This window comes from Carya illinoinensis, chromosome 16 (assembly GCF_018687715.1).
Source record: "Carya illinoinensis cultivar Pawnee chromosome 16, C.illinoinensisPawnee_v1, whole genome shotgun sequence".
Taxonomy (NCBI): domain Eukaryota; kingdom Viridiplantae; phylum Streptophyta; class Magnoliopsida; order Fagales; family Juglandaceae; genus Carya; species Carya illinoinensis.
This window is the reverse complement of record NC_056767.1, coordinates 991,319-1,013,346: the sequence shown is the minus strand read 5'-3', so window position 1 is coordinate 1,013,346 and position 22,028 is coordinate 991,319. Positions and strand designations below refer to the sequence as shown.

General features: G+C 32.7%; 1 protein-coding gene across 1 annotated transcript; it reads right to left on the bottom strand.

Moving 5' to 3' along the window:
- Positions 1–20,187: 20,187 nt before the first annotated feature.
- Positions 20,188–21,068, bottom strand: LOC122298415 (embryogenesis-like protein). The gene has a single exon (XM_043108143.1). The coding sequence runs from the start codon at positions 21,002–21,004 to the stop codon at positions 20,480–20,482; it is 525 nt and encodes a 174-aa protein (XP_042964077.1). The 5' UTR covers positions 21,005–21,068; the 3' UTR covers positions 20,188–20,479.
- Positions 21,069–22,028: the final 960 nt, after the last annotated feature.

Here is a 22,028-nt window from a genome sequence, read left to right as displayed (position 1 = left end):
TAATATCTTAAAGAAAGAAGATAAATCTGCCTGTTTGATGCTCTTCGTCCCGTCATACGGTGGAGCATCTGGACCGACAACCAAATCCCTCACCTCGTGATCAGCAAGGGTATCGACCTCATCAGTATAAACTGATGCCTCCTCCTCAGCTGTCTCCGCCTCAACTGAAGGATCAGACTCTCTAGGCACCACATTCGGATATGCATCTGGCAGCCTAGGAATACCGAGATGCTCAGCAAGTCCATCTCGTGAAAATACAACGGGTACTTCTCGGACAGTGATACTGTAGGCCCCAGAATCATCTGCGCTGGCACTGCCGAGTTCTCTATAGAACTCAGCAACAATGTCAATGTAGGAGACTGGCTCCCATGCTTCCTCCCGTTCATCCAAGATAGGTCCCCAACCACGATCACTGAATATTGAGGGCAATGAATGACCCTCCCAGATAAGACTCTGGAAATCAGAAATCTTCACTGGTCGCTCCAGTGAAACTGTCCTCTCCCGAACTGGACCACTACTACTCTCACCAAGATTGCGTCGCTTACGTGCCGGTCTAGAAGTAGACATTATAATCAACCTGAAATTTATAATTACAAACTAGATATATAACATTAACAAGAAAAATACAATAAAGAACTATTTACAGTAGTTTGAAACAAACAGCAATTTAATAATATTTGCCATTCTGAACAACATTATCAACAATAAATATGTCACTCAATATCAATATTAATAATATAAATATAATATTAAACACCGTTCGAACGTTTACCGTAACGGTCGAACGGTTACAGACAAACCGTTCGACCGTTTAGTTATATCGTTCGAACGATGTAACTTAACGGTCGAACGGTTACAGACAAACCGTTCGACCGTTGATTTATATCGTTCGAACGTTTACTGTAACGGTCGAACGGTTACAGACAGACCGTTCGACCGTTAAGTTATAACGTTCGAACGCTAAGCATAGCGTTCGAACGATATTCGTCGATCGGGATTCCAGGCCGAGTCGACTCGGCCATTGAAATCCATGGAATCCTTCGATTCCCTGGATTTTACACCAAAATAAATGCAATAGAAACCTAAATAAATGTTCCTAACATGGATTTATGCAAATCTACCGATTATTTTGATGTATAAATCGGTTTACCCTAACTTAAACAATTAATCTATCAAAAACCTAAATCTAAACGGTAAAATGCTTTAAAAATGAAAAATACCGGTTGTTAGAGGTAGGGGCTTCGAGTGGGCACTGTTGACGGCGGCGAAGACGGCGGTCAACGGCGGAGATCGACGGTTTGGAGGCTTTTTCACGGAGGAAATGCGTGAAAATGACGTCGGGATGGGCTTATATATGCAGTACCGTTCGAACGGTACGTTATACCGTTCGAACGAATTAACTAAATATTGATTGCCATCCCTAATTAATCGGTTTTCAAATATTTAAATGCAATATTCCGTATTAATTATATTAAATATAATAATTAATTCAATTATAATATATTTTAATTGTTAAAAATATTAAATGCAATATATTTAATGCACTTATATATTATTAAACACTATGTATTATATATATAATTTTTTGGCAATTTATAGTATATATTATATTATATTTAATTAAAATATATTATACTATTGAATATTATATAGTATATAGTATAAGTTATATTATATAGTATAATTAATATAATATAGACTACTATATACATGAAGCCATGTTCATGTATTTATATAACATATATATTATATGTGATATTAACTAGTACCACATATATATATACTAGTATAGATGACACTATATATATTAATAGTAGATATTCTATTATTAAATATCTACTATTAATATTATAGAAATAAACATTATATATATGCATGTGATACATATAACCCTATGCTATGATACCATATATATGTTATATATAATAGGTTAATATATGTAGTACTTGTTGATTATATTAGATGTAATATGATATTTTATACTATATATGTTACTAAACTATATAATATATGTTTGATTATATATTATATAGTTATATTACTATGGCTCTAAACTATAGTATATTTAGAAATTATTATATTTAAAGGTATAGTGCAAAAAAAATACAATAAGCAACAATATAATTAAACGTTCGAACGGTTTACTATTGGCGTTCAAACGTTTAATAGTACGTTCGAACGTTTATATTAACGTTCGAACGTTAAATTAGCGGGGGAAATTATTCCTGCTAATCGATTTGACGTTTGAACGGTATAATGTAACCGTTCGAACGTTAATTATTAGCCTTCGAACGTATATTTTCACGTTCGAACGTCAAATCGGCGGGGGAAATTTTTCCCGCTAGTCGATTTGACGTTCGAACGTTCATTAAACAACCGTTCGAACGGCAATGTTCTGCATTTACACGACAGAACCTCACAATCTCGGACTCGTTTCAGTCGACCGAGCATCACTCCCACGCTCATTTTGTTCCAACCAACGCCATTATTCTTCAATCTAGCCCTCAAATATTACAAACTCCTATCAATCTCTTATATTTTCGGATTAAGAGGTTGTTTTTACCGTTTGGTGAAGAGTTTTTACCGTTTGGAATTTTTGAAGCTTTATCTCTCCAAATCAGGTATTCTCCTTAAATTTGACCTCATTTTAGTTTTTATATAAGTGTTTTCGTTTGCTTACATGAGTTAGTCATATATTTTGCTATCTTTTGATGTAATATGGACTGTATTACTTGGGGTTTTCGGAGGTTGAAGACGAGTGATTTCTGGATGTAAACCGTTCGAACGGTACGTGTACCGTTCGAACGACTGTATAGGAGATCGAACGGTCACGAACACCGTTTGAACGATTTCTTGGGCAGTGTTAAAATAATTAACATTTTAAATGCAGGAGTGTAATTAAAAATTAAATATATATAATCTACATTTAATAATACTTAAATACTTAAAAGATTCAAATAATCAAATGAGAATGAATTAAATTACAAATCATCTAAGATTTGTTACAAAACTTAATTATTTATGATGTTGAATTATTTGTTTGATACATGTTAAATATTGGCATATCTTATATTGCTTGTTCATCAATATTAGCCTTAGACCCGTTCGAGAGTTATCAATCCGCCTTAATTGAAAGATTGATAACTCTTGAATTGTCCAGAGTGGACAGTTTGGAATTGTAAGATCATTCTCGCAAACTATCGAGCTATATCTGTTATACGTCCAGCATTAAGATTTTGGCAGATTTATCCCTTGTTCTCCGGATATGCAGTTTCGGTGATGTTGTATCGACGATGGATAAGTCGGTGCACACAACCAGACGAGCATATTTGGAGAACTATGGGGATATGCTGCCGAAATTTTGTTGGGCGTGACAGATTATAGAGGATAGGTTTGCGACTATGATCTTACAGTTCCGAATGGGATAGGACCAACTACCCGGTGTAAGGTGGCATACTCCTTGATTGATACATGATACATGCTTGTTTGTTGATGCACACGTGCTTGTTTATAATGAAGATAGTCAGCATGGATAAGAGTTGGATGCGAGTTAGCGATCGTTTGGGTCAGAATTACAACGTATATGCTGAAGGTGTTAAGAAATTCTTAGAGTTTGCATTGGGTACATGTGATAGTGATGGACGTATTAGATGCCCATGTAATACATGTAGGAATTTGCGCTCTCATAAGATAGACTTGGTGAGAGAGCATCTGTTTGTAAAAGGTATTGACAAGGGTTATACTGATTGGGTCTTACACGGGGAACCATATCCAACTTCATTCGATACTCCACATGAAGAAGAAGCTATCGATGAAGATGTACAACCAGATGTTGTTGGAGATGAGTATGATGAGGATATGGAAGAAATGTTAGGTGACATCGGTGCGGGAATGTTTATGAATGAAGGTGGCACGGACACATCAAGTTCAAATGATGGGGGTCATAATACTTTTGCACGATTGTGGAATGAGTCACAACGTGAGCTATATCCAGGATGCAGAAGACACAGTAAGTTGTCATTTACCGTAAGACTGCTACACATAAAATTGATTATAATGTTATATATCATGATGACTTCACAGTACAATCTCGTCAAGGTCGAGGCACTACGAGAGGCGTGACGTTGGAAAAATATCGTAAGGTGGGTAAGATCAAAGTTAACATTCTTGATGAACATACCGGAGGCGAAGGACAACCAGCAGCTTGGCTTGCATCGCATGTGGGTGCTCTTACACGAACTTATGCACCTTTGGCAACAAGTTCATGGAAGAAAGTCCCCCAAGATGTTAAGGACCTTATCAAGAAGCGTTGTTTGGTAATGTTTAATAAATGAAATTTAATTGGACTTATAATTTTATTTTACTTTAAAGTTAGAATATTATAAATGATAATATTTTTGTCCAAACTTTTGTCTGTAAGGATGATTTCGAAATAAATTTTGGTCGGAGAGAGGAGCGTAAAACTGTGGAAGAGCTTATGAGTAATGCATTCCGCAAGTATAAGGCGAGGTGTCATGAGCATTATAATAAGTTTGAGAATAGTGAAGAAGCACGCCAACATCCTTTTCAAGATGTGCAACCTTCTGATTGGGAAAAACTTTGTGACATGTTTGAGGATTCATCATATAAGGTATAATTAATTTAATTATTTTAGTCCTATTTTTAATTTCGCTTTCTAATATTTTCAATTCTTATGTAGGAGCGAAGTTCTATAAACAAAACAAATAGATCAAAATTGAAGATTACTCATCATGCAGGCTCAAGATCTTTCCACCGCCTCTCTAAAAAATTGGTATTGCTATTCTTTCATTTGTATATAGTTAACTGAATATATCAATCATAATGACTTTATATCTTAACAAATCTTTATTATAGCAAGATTCAGATGCCAATTATGATCTGACAAAATTATATGCTGCATCACATACTAATCGTAATGGAGAGTGGAGTCATCCTGATGCCCGTGAAAATTATGTAAGTATTATAATTTGTTTTAAATAAATATATTTGAATATTTATGATGATATTAACTCTTTATCTTATGTGTAGGATAAAATGGTTGCCCTGCGTGCTGAATCTGCGTCAGATCAAAATTCCTCAAATACAGATGTTGAGATTTTTACACAAGTTCTGGGTGAACGTTCAGGATATTTGAGGGGTTTGGGTCGCTGTGTAAAACCTTCTCCCTCTTCCTCTTCTTCCGGGTCTGCCTCTATAGCTCAAGAGAATGCGAATCGTAGAATTGAAGAATTGATTGCAAAACAACAAGAGTTAGAGGCTCAATTGGCGAGACAAGGAGACATGGAGATGCGCCTCAAACAACATGAAGAAGAACAAGCAGAGTTCAGGAGAGATATGCAACTCCAAATGCAACAGCTTATGCAACAGTACAGGCCTCCAACCAACTGATGGTTTTTTACGTCTAGCTTATGACATTATCTAATTATGTATGAACAATGCTAGTTTTATGGTTATTTATTTCTTCGCACTTATTATAAAACTTTTGTGAGTAATTAAACAGTTCTTAATTTATATTTTTCAAATAATATGGATGTCTATTTAGTTTTTTTATAATTATTGGTTTTAATAAAAATAATATCCGTTCGAACGACAAAGTCACGTTCGAACATTAATGGGCATGCCGTTCAAACGATAATGTAACGTTCAAACGTCAACTCGCAAACCGTTCGAACGATACCAGATGCTCAAAAAACCGTTCAAACGCATGACATTACCATATCGTTCGAACGTTGATCATCACCGTTCGATCTCTTATACCGTTCGATCGTCTCATTTAACGTTCGAACGTATTTCTACTGATCGTTTGAACGTATCTTGATAACCGTTCAAAACAAACATTGACGTTCGAACGGTATATGAGAAGCATTCGAACGCCATTCTGGGACGAATTTTAACCGTGACAAAAAAAAGCATCGTTCGAACGGTATCGAACGGTCACTTTCAAAATCGTTCCAAAAGATATATTTTGGGACGAAATTGTGTTTTTCGTCCCAATATATCTTCTGGGACAGTGATGTTGGGACGAGCTTGGGACGAAATTTTTTCGTCCCAAAAAATCTTTCGGAACGAAATCGATATATTTTGGGACGAAAATTTTCGTCCCAAAATATGTTTTTTGTTGTAGTGTTATAAGGTCTGTAGTTTTAAATCTCGATCAGCACTATTCGTGTGAGAGCTAGCATTCACATTATAAGGCTTTTTGCTAAAAAAATATTATGAGTAATGTTAAATACAGTGATATTTGTATACTCTTTTTGAAAAAAAATAGGTTTATTATTAAAAAGTTAATTTTATTTTTCATATAGATATCATATTTACTCATTTAAAAAAAATTGTACAACATTTACGTATTTTATAACTATAAATATTATTTGATCTCTATATTTAAAGCTTTTTCTCTTCTAGTAGTCATTTTTAATGATAATTTTTTTAAAAATTACAAATGAAAAAAGAATATCCTCTCATTGTCTCTCAAATTAAAAATCATCTATGTTTAAAAAATAATAATAATAATTGAGGCTATCAAATAGTTTGAACTCTAAAATCATAATAGTTATCGTTAATTTTATAAAAAAAACTGTCACAATTATAAAAGAATTTAATAAAATTTAACTAAAACATTAACATAATTTTATATAATCTGTTATATTTATTTTATAATAAAAATAATTTTATAATTTTACATGTGTAATGATCAAAATAAATCGTATTATAAATTTATTTTTATAAAATTATTCTTTAACTAAACATTTCTATTATCAATTACTTTCGCGTTTCAACCACACAAAAACAAAAAACAAAAAGGCGACAGAAACAGGAAGAAAGATTGAGCATGATCACTGCTGTCAGAATTTGTGCCTGTGTCCAAATCCAAAGTAGACACGTGCCGTTTTAACTTTTAATAGTGCAAGAAATGGACCACGCGTTTCCAAAAGACGACAGACACCACACGTAATATCATGGCGCGCGCTCGAGGTATACTGGTGCGATGCATGCATGTTTCCAGTCATCTTCTTTGATTTTTCCTGTTAATTTCTTCCAAGGATTTGTACGTACAGGTCTATTTTAATTATTACTTTATATTTGTACTGTTAATACATGAAATGATTAAAATATCACATATTTTATATTCAATAAATAAATAATATTCATTTTAATAATTAAAATAGAGAAGAGAATCTGAGCTAAAAACTCAACCCTAGCTGATATTCATTCTTTAAGTAATTAGTGTCTGCATGCATATCCAGCTAATTGCAGGAAAGCTACTTTTCCTCTTTATCTAAAGTACTCTAAGGTGCAAAGGAATCATCGAAAACATCTTTCTGGAAAAGTGATCTCCAAGCTCTCAATATTAATATTGATGATTCATAAAGATATATATAAGGGTTTATGACCCTTTTATATATATATATATATCTACGTCTTGATGCATATATATATATATATATATATATATATATATATATAAAGTTTACTAAATTAAATCAGCCACACGTCTCTCTTTATCCTCGATCGCAAGCTTTTCATGGACGGGTCTGTTTCATCCCGTATATATATATATATATGTATGTATGTATGTATGTATGTATGGATATTGTTGTTTCGCTTTCGAAATCTATATATTCAAAGCCATTTATATATACCACTCCTCGTTATTCCAATATTTTCAATCATATATACCGAACATTAAGTACGTCAATGACCTGGATGCAACAACATTTGTCAACATCCTCGATCGATCGTGTCGTTATCGAGCATCTTCTTCGCATTATCTAACAAATAATTAGAGCTTGCATATGATTTAATTTGTCCTTAGTCTTTCTGCTGTATGCATGTGTACTCGTGTGCTAGCTAGCAGCTATATAGCTTGGCTGCGTTTGATCCGTTGGGAACCATGACATGACCTATATAAATATATATATAGATATATATAATATATGTCGGGTACATAGCTCATAATTAAAATATAATATATATACATGTCGGGTACGTAGCTCATAATTAATGCTAGCTAGCTACTGGCCAAACAAATTAAATCGGAAAATATTTTAACCATGAAGTGATTATATAAAAGTAAATTTATAAATTGATGTGATTTGACGTGCTACGTCAGATTGTAAAGTGACTTCTATTATAAAATAGATCTAATAGATTTTATAAAATCATATCAATTTATAAATTTACTTTATATAATTTTTTTGTGTCTCATGTAGCAATTCTCATTTTGGTGCTAGCTAATATATATTAATACTGTTAATTACATCCAAAGATTCTTTGGAACCACCTAGTTTTTCATTACAAAAACTAATTTTAAAGGTGTTGAGTATAAAATATATACCAATTTTAAGAACATTTTGAGATTATTTTTTACCTAATTGTTTTTTGGAAACCATGTATATGTATGGTTAATTAATTATTAATGCTAAACATACATAATAATATTTAGGTCATTTTTTCTAATTAATGAAAACTAAAATGCAATCAATTAGTAGAAAGTGGTTGGGAAAATTCTGAATACCCAAAAAAAACCCATATATATATATATATATATATACACACATTAATATTAGTCTTATAAGAAAAGAAATATAGAAAGTTAAGTACCAGATCATGATCTTCATTTTAATAATATATATATATATATATATTTATGTATATGACTACGTGATCGAGAAAACGAAGATATCAAACAACAAATTAAAACGAGAGAGAGAGATCTAGAGAGAGAGGATTTTTTTTTAATCAGAAAATATACTCCATTTCTTCATAAACAAGACATTACATCTGTAACTTGAGAGATACAGGAAAGTTTTTAGATTACAAGTCAACTACTACATTTTAAATTTTCTAATACACAAAATTTTTTATATGGTCTTAATAATGATTGTAACTTTCTACAGATAAATTGTTGAGAGACATGAACACTATGTTACTATCTAGGCCTTAAATTATCATACGGATGCTTCCATGCATGGATCATATATAATATATGTAGCTTTAATAGTGATCCGTACGTACGTGAGCTATATAAACGTAGCGATCGATGGAGCTTGAGCTAGCTAGCCAATTAGAAATCAAGAGATCATCTCCGTATAATAATTTCTGATCTGCTTCGATCGACTTTTAGAGCTAGCTGACATTAACGACTAACCTTTTTTCAGCCGCTTTATATTTATATTTTCCTGCAGAAAGCCGGCAGTAGTACTCTTTATTGGGTTGATGGAATCTAGCTATACATGTAGATGTCTGGTGAAACAGGTGCATGCTATTCATTGTTGTCTTATATATATAGATGGACAAGATCAATCAAGAACAGTACTACTGCCCTTTCTAGTTTCTACACCTCATCTTCTATCCTTTTATCCAACCCGATCTGATCTACATGCATGATGATGTGGTCGTTGAAATCGAAGTGTAACAAAAGAAAACTATCTAATAATTAAAGAGACTGCTAGAGCTACCGCTGGACTGTCGCTAGTTTAAAAAAAATAAAAAATTTTGTTTTTTTGTATTATTTTTTAATATTTAAAAAAATAAAAAATTCACAAGAATATTAAATACTTTTTTTTATCATTAAAAAAAAAATTAAGAGCTCCCAACGGGATCCCAACGGAGAATTTAGCATTATTCAATAATTAATTGGCTCATGCATCATGTGAATTGCGAATCACAATTATTTTGTCCCATGCCAACAAGAAAATGTACTCATTCATGCATGCTTCTACACAAAAATATGAACTCGTAGAAGATCACTAATGATCAAGTGTTGACAACTCATCATGTCATATGTACGTAGTAGTACTAGACTGGCGTCTGTATCAATATTTCAGAGCAACATCCCATAAATTATAAGAAAAAAGGAAAAATAATTAAATTAAATAAAAAAATATTAGTTATAAATAAATTACACAAAAATAATTTTATAAATTAATATAAAATAACTTCATCAAATTTTTATTATAAAATAATTCTAACAAAATACATAGAATTATATCAATTTGTATAATCATTTTTATATAAACTCTTCCTAATATAAAGGGAGGGAAAGTACGTATATAGGCCAGCCGTCTAGCTCGATCGCGTGGTTGGACCACTGTGTCGAGATATAGATGTGGAGCTATACTAGCCTAGCTCTGATTTACTTAATTAGCAAAATAATTCTAAATGAAAAGAATTTTAAAACGAATTACTATATTTATAAATTTAAATTTTATAAATTAAATTTTATTATTTAAATAAAAAATTTATTTATAATTTTTTAACATATTATCATTATTTTATAATGTAATATTATATAATAAATTTATAAATAAAATATAATAAATAATTTTTAATAATTTAATATCATGTTATAAAATAATAAGAATGATAAGAATCAAGATAGTAAATAAATATACATTTTACCTACTGATTTAAAAATATAAACTATATTTTTATATTAATTCCTTTGAAATTAATAAGCGGGCTCCAATATCAGTACTACATGACTAGCTTTCTGACACGTATTAATTTATATATATTAATGTCACTACCAGAGTCAAATTGCAACGTGGCATGAATATTATGGACAGTACTGTACATGATATTTAATCTTCATTACTTGACCTCACATGACTATAATATTGTAGCTTTTACAATGCTTTTGAACAGACATACATGCAAATTAAGGATGTTCATTGGTTGCAGCTAGCTATAGCTAGCTAGCAGCTAGCATGTTAATGTCACCCCAATACATTATAATAATAATAATGCTGCAATAATATCATTGGATCATTTAAATTTGTAAAAAAAAAAAATATGCAGAAGAAACAAGTACTTTAATGGGGCACCGAAATCTGTCGATATCATGATTTGCAGAACACGCCGACACTTAACGACGTGAGAACGTTAATTAATGTGATCTGAATGTCTTGACTCTTGAATCCCTGATGATCTGGTCGTCTGTTGAAACTTGATCTATGGCTTTTAAATTCTCTGCGTTTATACGTGTACGTACGTACTGCATGCATGTACCCATCAAAGTCAAAAATATAATTCTTGATAATTTAATGAAGAAATTAAAATGATGTTCCTGATTTTAAATTTTATTATTTTGAGTCACACATGACTTATTGATACATCAACTCATTAAATGAAATATGATTCACATAAAGTATGAGAACAATGATGTTTGTTCATTGTAAATTGCATTATCCTTGATCGCACTGCAGATGATAACTCTACCAACTCTCACCACATGACTATCACTACAAAAAATATATATATGTTATTAAAATGACTATTTTTTATTAAAATGAATCTATTCTCACTATAAATAATTATTCTCATCATAAATAATTTGTCATAAATAATCATTTTTCTTGTAATGTATATGGATTATTGTAATTATAAGTAGCTGGTGATCTGATGACATTAATTATGAGACAAATAGAGTTTGTCTTGATTTACGTCTTCTTTTCTAATATATTGGAGGATCGAGGCCGGGAGGTCGAATTCATAATCTCGTTTGGAGATGTGGGTCTTGTGCCATCCGAGGTCACTTGGCGACTCACTTCTTCTTGAAATGACTACATATGATCATGATGTTGTGTCTTATACTTTTGTTGCAAGCCAACCCCATATTGCACCGACCTCAGTTTCCTATTGGACAAGATCATCGGCATTCACCACCAATCCGATTTATTTTGCTACCTAATTTTTCTCATTGATATTATAATATCAATAAAAAAAAATTAAAAAAAAAAAAAACACTTGGGTAATCAGGTCACTCTAATCAAGACATATGGGAGCATTATCCTAAGGTTATCATCAAATAACTCCAAAGCATATACATATATATGATCTATCTCCTTTTTTAATTACCGAAACTTCCTGGCTAGATAGATCAGACAATATATGCTAGCTTCACAAACATTAATTTCTTATCTGCTCTCCAGCATCTATGTACCAATAGAAAGTAAAATGACAAAACAGTTTTCAAATAATATGGTCCATTGTCTTTACCGAATGAGTTTCTATTTGAGGACGTACGTAAGATTTTCATAATCAATGGCTAAACAAAAAGAACGACTTGGTCAATGTCTATCGTAGATCAATTATTACTATTTTCTTAAATAATATTAGATCAGTGAAATCATCATTTGTTCTAAAAGTTAAAACTGATGAAAAGTGATAGATTTGAATTATTTATATTATATTCTTAACAAGATCTTATGATTATGTTCATGACTGAGATCAGAACCTAGACTTGTGCATATTGTAATTAGTTTCTTCCAGAATAATGTTATATATAGTAGTAGAATGTGTAAATGTTGTATAGTCGTTTTGAAAAAGAGTGTAGTTCACTGTTAAAAAATTAAATTTTTTTATGTGAATCTTGTATTTATTCACTTTTTTCAAAGTGATTGTATGGTACTTATGTATTCACAACTGCAACTATCATTTCTATAAATATATATATATATATATATATATATATAGCTAGTAATTTCCCCCGTCAAAATAGCATTGATTGTTATCTACTGCTTACTAACTTTGTTCTCTATATATAAGGACCGGACCCTAACCCTTCTGTTCACATTGATACACTCAAAGTACGTATAAGACACGTACTATTATATCAGTTGTAAAAATTAGGTTTTGCAAGTCCAATAGGAGGAAAGTTCATCACAAAAACATCTAAATTAGAGGAATTTTCTCCAATCCAGTTTATTAAATTGTCATGCATCAATATCTGAGCATGATATGCGAAACAAATGTTTCTTAGTATGATTAATTGTGTTAGATTAACGCATAGACGAGTTTTTATATATGAAAAATGAAAGAATTAACGATATTAGACTAATTATGTATGCTTTCGATCAGTTTCAGCTCTAATGTGTGAAAATATGCATCTCTCATGTGCTCAAAGGAATTATTAACATTGCAAGATAGGAGAGATAGACTTGGCAACAAATTTTGGAGAGTGATCTTTTTTTTTTTTTTTTGTGAATCTATAAAAGTTAATGTAATTTTGTTTTTTGTCAACATATATTCAAGCCCATTATTAAACATGTGTCGAAATCAAAAAAGTAAAACTTATCAGATTCAAGGGTGAAGACCAGACCAATCACAAAATGAAATATTATACTGATGGAGCTTCAAATGTATTACTTTGACTTATAATTTCATATTTGATATAGGGACGTCCCAGAATGTATCAGGTCATAAATATAAGTTTTTCTGATGAATGAAATATAACAGTTTTCCTTAAAAAATATTTTCAAATGAAAAAAAAATTCAGGATACAAGTATCTCAATCAATGCTTTTCAAGAAACTCATTTCTGAAAATTAACTTTCAAAACGTACAATAACATATCGGTTTCAAAGTTACGAGCAATTTGAAAATTAATATGTACAAGTTCTATGATTTAAGTGAACAAAACTCCAAATTCTCACACGAAAGCAACTCAAAATTCCAATAATATCAGGGTTTTTTTACTTAATTTCTATGAGAGATAATATAAAATACACTCGAGTTATTTTATTCTTTTTTGGTTATGTATAGAAAAGTGGATGGAAAATAAACTAAAGAAATTAATGCTTTATTTTTGTCTTTAGCAATTAATATTTGCAATTGATACCAACTTCCTCTTTAAATCTTCCCAACATTTATAGAAGTTTTTAATAAGAAAAACTATATTATCAAGTCGGTGTCAAAAACACTGGTAAAATGTTTATATAACAGTTTGATTTGAAAGATAAATTTTATGAATCAAATCTTATTATTTAAGTGATATAGACGATATGTTATACACGCCGACTTGGAAGTAAAATAGAATAAGTGTGGAAGATATCATATGATATTTACCTGAGGCGAAAGTAAAAATAAAAATAAAAATAAAATAAAATAAAATCATATTATATCCTCGTCTACTTACCATACACAACCTATCCATGCAAGCCCAAGCCCATATCCCGTGGCCCCAAGAGTGGGCTATATATCACATAAGAGTCTTGGAGGGCCTGATGTTCACACGTATTCTAGAATCTAGCCCCTGAGCGCACGATAGACAAAACGTCATAGTTATGCCATCGGAAAAACAGTGAACGGATTCATGAAGCCGGGAAAACAGTGAACGCATAGTCTTGGAGAGTAGGGCCGGGTAAGACCATTTGCCTAAGGCCTCTACTTAAGGCTTCTAAAATTAAAAATGAGATATTTTTAAATTTATTTTTAAAAAAATAAAAATCATTTTATTAAATAAAATTTTCAATAATTTTTATATTTTTTTAACGTGGGCAAGACACCATAATACTAACTTTAATATTTAATATAATGAATTATTTATATTTTAAATAATTGTTTAATATCTTATTAAATTGAGATACAAAATTTACATTGAAGCCTTAATTTATGTTATTCTATTAAATATAAATTAAAAAAAAAAAATTATTTAAAGATTTTAAATAAAATCTCATTTTATTAAACATTTTAAAAATATTTTATATAATAATTTATATTTTATTATATTATAATTACGAATGAGTATTTAAATTTCACCTTTTATGTCCCAATATATTGAGCTGCCCTGGCCCCTGTTGGAGAGTTAAAAGTGGATTCCGAACTCCGACGTCTGTAAGAAACAGAGCTCAAGAAGTGCGAAGGATATGAAGAATGCCACTTGTACTTCAACCTCGTAAGTCTCCTCGTTCCCCCAGCAGCAGCTACCTGTGAACAATTTAACTGTTTTATGCAACAATGTCCAAAACAAAGCATTTCCAAGCAACCCCAAAACCCCAGCTCCAAAACCCTTCAATATTCACTCAATTTCCACTGTTGGTGTCTTTTCAAAATCTAGTATTTGTGAAGCATTTTCTGACTCGGGGAGGTAACCATGCTGCCGTTAATTTGCTCAAGGAATGAGGTTTTCCTATGGCTTTTCAAGGTACCCAATTGCCCCAAACGCTCCACTGTGAAAATAATAGAAGGGAAATGAAGAGTTTGAATTGCAAGAGTTTATGAGCGCCTCATTAGGCGAGTGGGGGATGAATTTGAAGTTGTTTCCCGATAAAACTTTTTTGGTCAGGATATGCATACATCGTTAAGCTTGTGAGTAATGAAGTCGCCGTCATTTGGGCCTGCAATGTGTCTTCGAGCCCAATAATCATTTGTTTTGACTTGAAGGGAACCAATCGAGGCAAAAGTACAAACAAGAACACCCACAAAGGGACAAAAAAAAGACAAAACACAATGGCTAGGGTTTTGATTTTTGCTCATGCGACATTAGTTTTAGTATTCATGGTCAAAGGGATGACTTGATAAGGTTGGGAATTCTGTAGATGGGTTCCCAAGATGCCTATGACACTCATATTGCATAGGGATATAAACAGTATTTTGATAGCAAAATAATTTGAGTAATATTATATGCCATACTCTCATCCTATTATGTAATATGTGGCTCAGTTATCACTATTAAATGATAAAGAAATATATAATAAATAATCAGTTAATAATAATAAATGTGTCACATCATAATTAATAAGATAAAAGTGAGATAGTAATATGACATATAAAATTTTCATTTGGAATAATTCAGTCAAAACCTAAAAGTCCTAATCGTTACATGTGCCCAAAAGTATTAAGAAAATCAACCCCTCTCTATCTCTCATGTGATTATGAACATTTTTATTTTTCTTTTGCTCGACTCCAAAAACAAAACCCACCACCTCCTCCTCGGTAACCAAATCACCCAACTCTCTGAACTTCACCACACTACAGTAATCATGTTGTAAAAATCATAAAATTATGTATGTTCCCAGTTATATATACCAGCTTTGGCTTTAAGCAGATGCTCCAATTAAAACTTTCACTAGAAAGTAACTTTGTCCGGTCAATAGCAAAGTGGTCTCCTCTATAGCATGACCATGGGTCTCTCTTTTCGCTTTCTGGTCTATTTCTCGTCCAAATTTGTCTGGTTTTTCTTTTTAGCATTTTGAAGAGAGAACTCTTGTTCCTTTATTTGAACTGGTCTTGGTGCCATCATTTACGTGAAGAAACTTCTTATTACATAATAAGTAGGTTTTAAAGGCGGATTTTCTGAAAAGTGGGATGTACCATTAGCTGGGGAACTTGAAATAAGATACCAAAATTGAAGAAAAAGAGAGACAAAAACATTTTCCAAATGAGTGGCTCTGCAGCCACACATGGGAGATCTCTTCAATGTTTTTTTTTTAATGTATTTTTAAATATTTTTTTAAAAAAAATACAACATAATTAAAAACACTTATTTAATCATTAAGTTTTTTAAAAAAAAAAAAAAAAAAAATCCTATCAGGATAGAACCGGGATCCTCCATCTGGAAGAGTAGCAATTCTCTAAACTCCTGTTCTTAGTGATTGGTCGAAATGCCAAAAGAAATGGTCATTCGTTAAAAATTTATTGCAAACTCCAAGTTCTTGACTAAACCGGTCGATTAAGCCATACCATCTCACTTTCCAATGTTCTCATCGGCTTCTTTTCCAAGAAAACTAGCTTTTATCCCGTGCAATACATAGAAAGAGAATTAAGAAAATGGAGATTTTCGTATAACTAATAAATATAGAAATTGTTTATAACTTTAATTGGAAATAGCTTCTTGCTAAGAGAATAAATACTCTTACCCAACAGTGGATGCAATATTTCAGGCCAAGAAATCACCATATCAGCCGGATACAGTTTAAAGATGAAGGAAAAAGATGGCACTATAACAACCAAATGTATCTCTGGTTCAGGGTATAAATCTGTGTTTGCGATCGGCTCTGTTTGCAATTTCTCTGAGGACCCAAGGCTGATAAATTAGCAATTTCTCGTCCATTGCATTTGCTTGATGTGTTATGGATGATTTGTAGCCGTTTTTCATCAATTGCATTTGGTTGTTGGTGAAATATGATTGAGTCAGGTGGTCTGAATTAGGCTACAAAGCAAGAAACCATGAGTAGGATTTTTTTTTTTTGGTAACCATGAGTAGGATTTTTTTGGACGTCCAAATGTTTCCTTGCAAGAATCTCAGTGTGCATTTATCTCGAGATTCAACGTATTACATGAATGATGCTGTTGCTGTGCGATAGATGGATACCACTAGTCTATGAAGAATGTGTCCCCGAACTTTAAAAGTTTTAGCAGTTGATCTTCATGATTAGTAATGAAGATCCTAGAACTCTACTGCTTTTCCATTACAGTTTAGATGGTCGTTCTGTACTTGAAAACTCAGAACTGCAGCCCCAAAATTATCAGAAATTCCCATTATACATAGTACAAAGGCTTAAAACCCTGATAACAACAGAATAATTAACATGAGAAACTCGACTAGAAGTCATAAAGATTAGAACAACAAAAAAATCAAAGAACAAAAGGAGGAGAAGTGAAGAGATAAAAACTGAAGTCAGACCCTATCCTTATCAGTTGCCTAGAACCTTTATCTCTAAGCTCCTCAACTTGTCCAAAAAAGACATGGCGTTCCATTTCCCACTGTTCCCCACGTGGTATTCTATCCATCTTTAGATGTTTCTGATGTTCCTATGATATGTCTTTTTTCCTTCCCTTTTCTTCATTTTTCCCCTTCTGCATGATTATACAACAATCCTTCTTTACCCCATAAGGTTCCCGGAAATCTACTAGGCATATTTTGATAAATCCGTATAGCTCCGAATAAAGTAACATGTGGGTGAAACATGAAGTTTTCCTTATCCATTGATCCATTTTCAATCTATTTTGACTAGCGAGACAACAGCAATGAACCTTAAGAATACCCTATGTGAATGAAGCATTAAAAAAATTCCTACTTGAGCACTCTTTAACCAGCCATTCAGTAGCATTTACCACCTAAATCAATTTTTCCAAGCTACTCATTCTGGAGATTCTGACTGCAGACCATAGACCAGAACCTCAAAAGGAATAAAATGCATATACGCAAATAAATAAATAAATTTCCCTATTTACTATTATCACCATTTGCTAATTCTCCTTAAGTTTTATGCTGCTTCAAATATTTTGTTTCAAAGTGAGTAGCAGAAAGAAATTGTTCCCTGACTCTAATGAAGTATAGTTCATACTAGGTGCTCTGAAACTGGTACGGAGTCAGTGAAGCAGAAGAAATGGCTCAAGGAAAGTGAGAGATTCATGTTGAGTATTCGGCCATAGTAAGGTTCGTTCAAAAAAATGAAAAAAAAAAAAAAGAAAGGCGAATCAAAATATTTTACTTCAATGGTTTTAAATGAGAGATTTCAGTCATGGGTCTTCCTGGAAGTTTTCCACTTCCTAATTAGATTTCTCAATAATCGAGTTTAAATTTTTCGAACAAGTGATACTGACATACGACAAATAAGGAATATCTATTCACATGTGCTAGTTGTAGGCTTAGGCTTAGGGTTAGGAGAGTTTGTAAGTGAAGGCTTTAGATTTTGAGATAAAAGAATTAGTCAAAAGGTAGGATTTTAAAGGGCAAAGTGTGGCTGTTTCTAAAAGCAAACAAGTAGCTGGTAATTATCATTACAGAGACATTGTAAGATTGCTAGCATCATCTTTTTTTACATTGTAAGGTTGCTAGCATCATATGGAACATGCTATTTGGCCTTGCTGGGATAGTTTGAATGATGCAGATGCCTTCTCAGGTCGTGGAACTTTTTTTTTTTTTTTTTTTTTTTTTTTTTTTAAATCCGTGAATATCCGGACCAGTTTGGGCACATCTCGACTAATCCCACTGCGTCCTGAAATTAAAGACCAAGTAAAATTTCAGTAGCTTTGAGTAAACTCGAACTATTAACTCTTGGAGAGCAAACTCAAAATCTGACCAACTGAGCTACCCCTCAGGATTCAGGTTGTGGAACTCCTAACATTTTGGAAAAGGCAATTTGGCAACCATCAGTACACATGTTTGTGGACAATGATCTCATCATGCTTACTGCAGTGTCTATGGAGAGAAGAAACAAACGCAGCTTTGATGATTGCGAAAAATTGGTGTTGGAGCTCAAGTCTTTCGTTATTAACACCCTATATTGGATAACGGCCAAAGATGGTGTTGCTTTTCGTATTGCTACTTATTTTCAAGAACTTTTAGCTCTTTTTCCTTTTGCTTGTTAGCTGGATCTCTTGTATATTTCCGGTGCACTGATGTAACACGAATAAAATACTTATGGTACCGCTAAAAGAAATAGAAAAAAAAACAATACTCAACTTGAAACCTGTGAAACGAAGATGCAATTAGCCCTTTAAGTTGAAAAACCGTGGCAAGTGGTCTTCCCAACTCTTTCCTACTTTCTGTGTAGCCACACAATGGTGTAATTCCAGTCTTGGGGTAGCAGCAGAGAGAACTATTGTTCCATTTAGACAATCAATCTTTGCAGACTGACATAAATTGAACTTTCAAGAGTTGTGTTTTGATTTATGGTCTTAGATAAAAAACGACAATAACTGAGAAGAGATAGAGAATTTGAGAACATAATTGAGACAACCATATTAGAGGCATATTATCTATTTGAACATTGTGTCCTTTCTTAAGAGAACATCCTTCTATTTCTACCTTGATGGTATAAGCTGGTGAAAAATGCCACCAACGACCTTATTGGGCAAATAATCATGTTTTTTGCACTGATGTGATGATCTCTTCCTGTGATCAGCAACCGACTTAGATTTTCCAAATGATTAGCAAGATAGCTTAGATCTTTTGCACAAAGAAAGAACATATGTTTTTGCAAATCGTGTATTCTGAAAGAACTTGGAATGCCATATTTTGCCAATTGACCAGTGAGATGCCCTTTTATGTGCTAATCATAACCTGCTTGTGTCATCATCCTGTTTTCGTGAGTCCTTAATCCTTGTTTCTACTTGCCGCATTCGTTAATTCTTTGGAGATGTCTTTATTTCTAATGTTGTTAAGAACAATAACTAACTCGTGAGATCATTTGGTTACCACCAAGAAAAAGCATAGAGCTGCAAGGTAGTTATGTATCTATTCCCTCTAACAATTACTACATCAAAAATACGAGAAACTAGATCTTCAAACTCAAAAAGACAAGCTAAATATGATTTCTGAGTGGATACACACATATCTACGAAGCACACAGCATTAATGATATTTGTTTCAGGCAGTTCTAGATGATGTGAACATCACAACAAACTTAACCAGATTGTATGAACAAAGAGGGAATTATGAAGTAATAAACAAAAGTATTAGTAAGTACCATAAGGCATGAGCCACTGCATGAAGTACCAATTACAAATACAGGAATTCCCCAGTTAGAAACAGTTGTCTATTTCGAATAACAAACTGCCCATTCATTATTCAAAATTCATCACTTTTTTTAAAAATCACAAATTGTTGCGGCAATCAACAACTCTCCCACCTAGAATATCACCTTCCAAATTGTTCCCAACAAACACGAAGCCCAAAAAATTAAAGAAAACTAGCACTAGACAAAAACAGGCTTTCACCAACCTCATTACTCATTCAACTGCTGAAGCTCAGCCTTCAACTGCTCAATCTTCATGCCCATTGATCTCTGCAATGCCGCTCGTTCACTCTCGGGCAACTTCGCCAAAAGCCCATTAAACATGTCCAGCACTTCCTTCACAGCAGCGCGAGCACACTCCGCTTCCTCATCAAAATACACAGTCTCTTTGGACTCCATAGCCATCTCTATCTCCTCTCTAGCTTCAGCAAACTTGAGGTTGATCATGTCCACCTCTTTGTTCTGGTCAAACTCAGCCACGGAGCCACCAGACTGAGCACTGTATTTCATTAACTGGGCTATCGAGTTTGAGAGAGTTGGATGACGGAAATGGTGGAGATTTGATGTGGGTGTAGCGGTAAACTCAGGCCTTCGAAAAGGGACCGAGCCTGAAACGAGTTGGGTTGAAATCATTGCGAGTGAGTTAAGGGAAGATGAAGAACTGGGTATTAGAGATCGTTGAAAAGGGTAACTGGAGAACAATTTACAGAGAGAAATTTGTGCACGGTGATGCATTTTCGTTCTTCCCCAATTCTCTGCAGAACAACGAGAGCAGAGGCGGAAAGTAGAAAGTTCACCGAGGACGTAACCAAGTGGGCCCGGTCTCACTTATGAATACTGAATAGTTCGCCAGTGATGCAAATTTGGGCCTGGATGAGGCCCATATTAGACCCATAAATGTTAACTAGCCCACAAAAGAAAGTGGGTACCAAATTGACCATTAAGCTTATTATTATACCAAAAATTAAAATTAAAAATAAACGCATAAGAAAATCCTAACTCATAAAATATGCTAGGATAAAATTACTCAAGTTCAATATGGTACACGGAAATTACGATTATGTAAAGTATAGTATAATCTGTATGAATAATTATATCTAAAGGTCTTTACATTACATATTATTTATGTAGCATAATTTGATTTGTAAGATAAATTTTAAAATATGAATATTACAAATCAAATTATTTCATGTGAATGATGTATGTTGTAATAGTATACTATTGGCTTTGATTATATATATAAGGGGAGAGAGAGAGAAAAGGTAATAGTGTGACAAATGACTTAACTAACTTTAGAGCAATAGGTATTACTTTGTCTTTTTCTTCTACTTTACAATTACCTAGGCAATTGTACGGGCCTTTTGTTATTGATTAGGGTTGGGCTCCAAGTTTGACGTTGGAACGCCCAAACCCAACCTCTGACTCCGACCAAAGTCGGAGACCAGTTTGGACTTCAACTCCGACTCCAATTGGAGTTGTCCGAGTCGGAATCGAGTGTCGAACCTCTAATCAGAGTTGAATGGAAAAAGAAAAGCAAAAAAGAAAAAAGAAAAGAACAAAAGAAAATCCCAACAATGAACATTTCACAAAAATTATTATAGAACAGCAAATAACAAATATGTTTCGACTTTTTTATAACAGAACAACAACAAAAATTATTTAAAAAAAAAAAAGAAAACAACAACAAATAACAAATAACAAACATTTATGAGAAAATACGGATTTTTTCTAATTTTTTTAATAACAAATAATATAAATT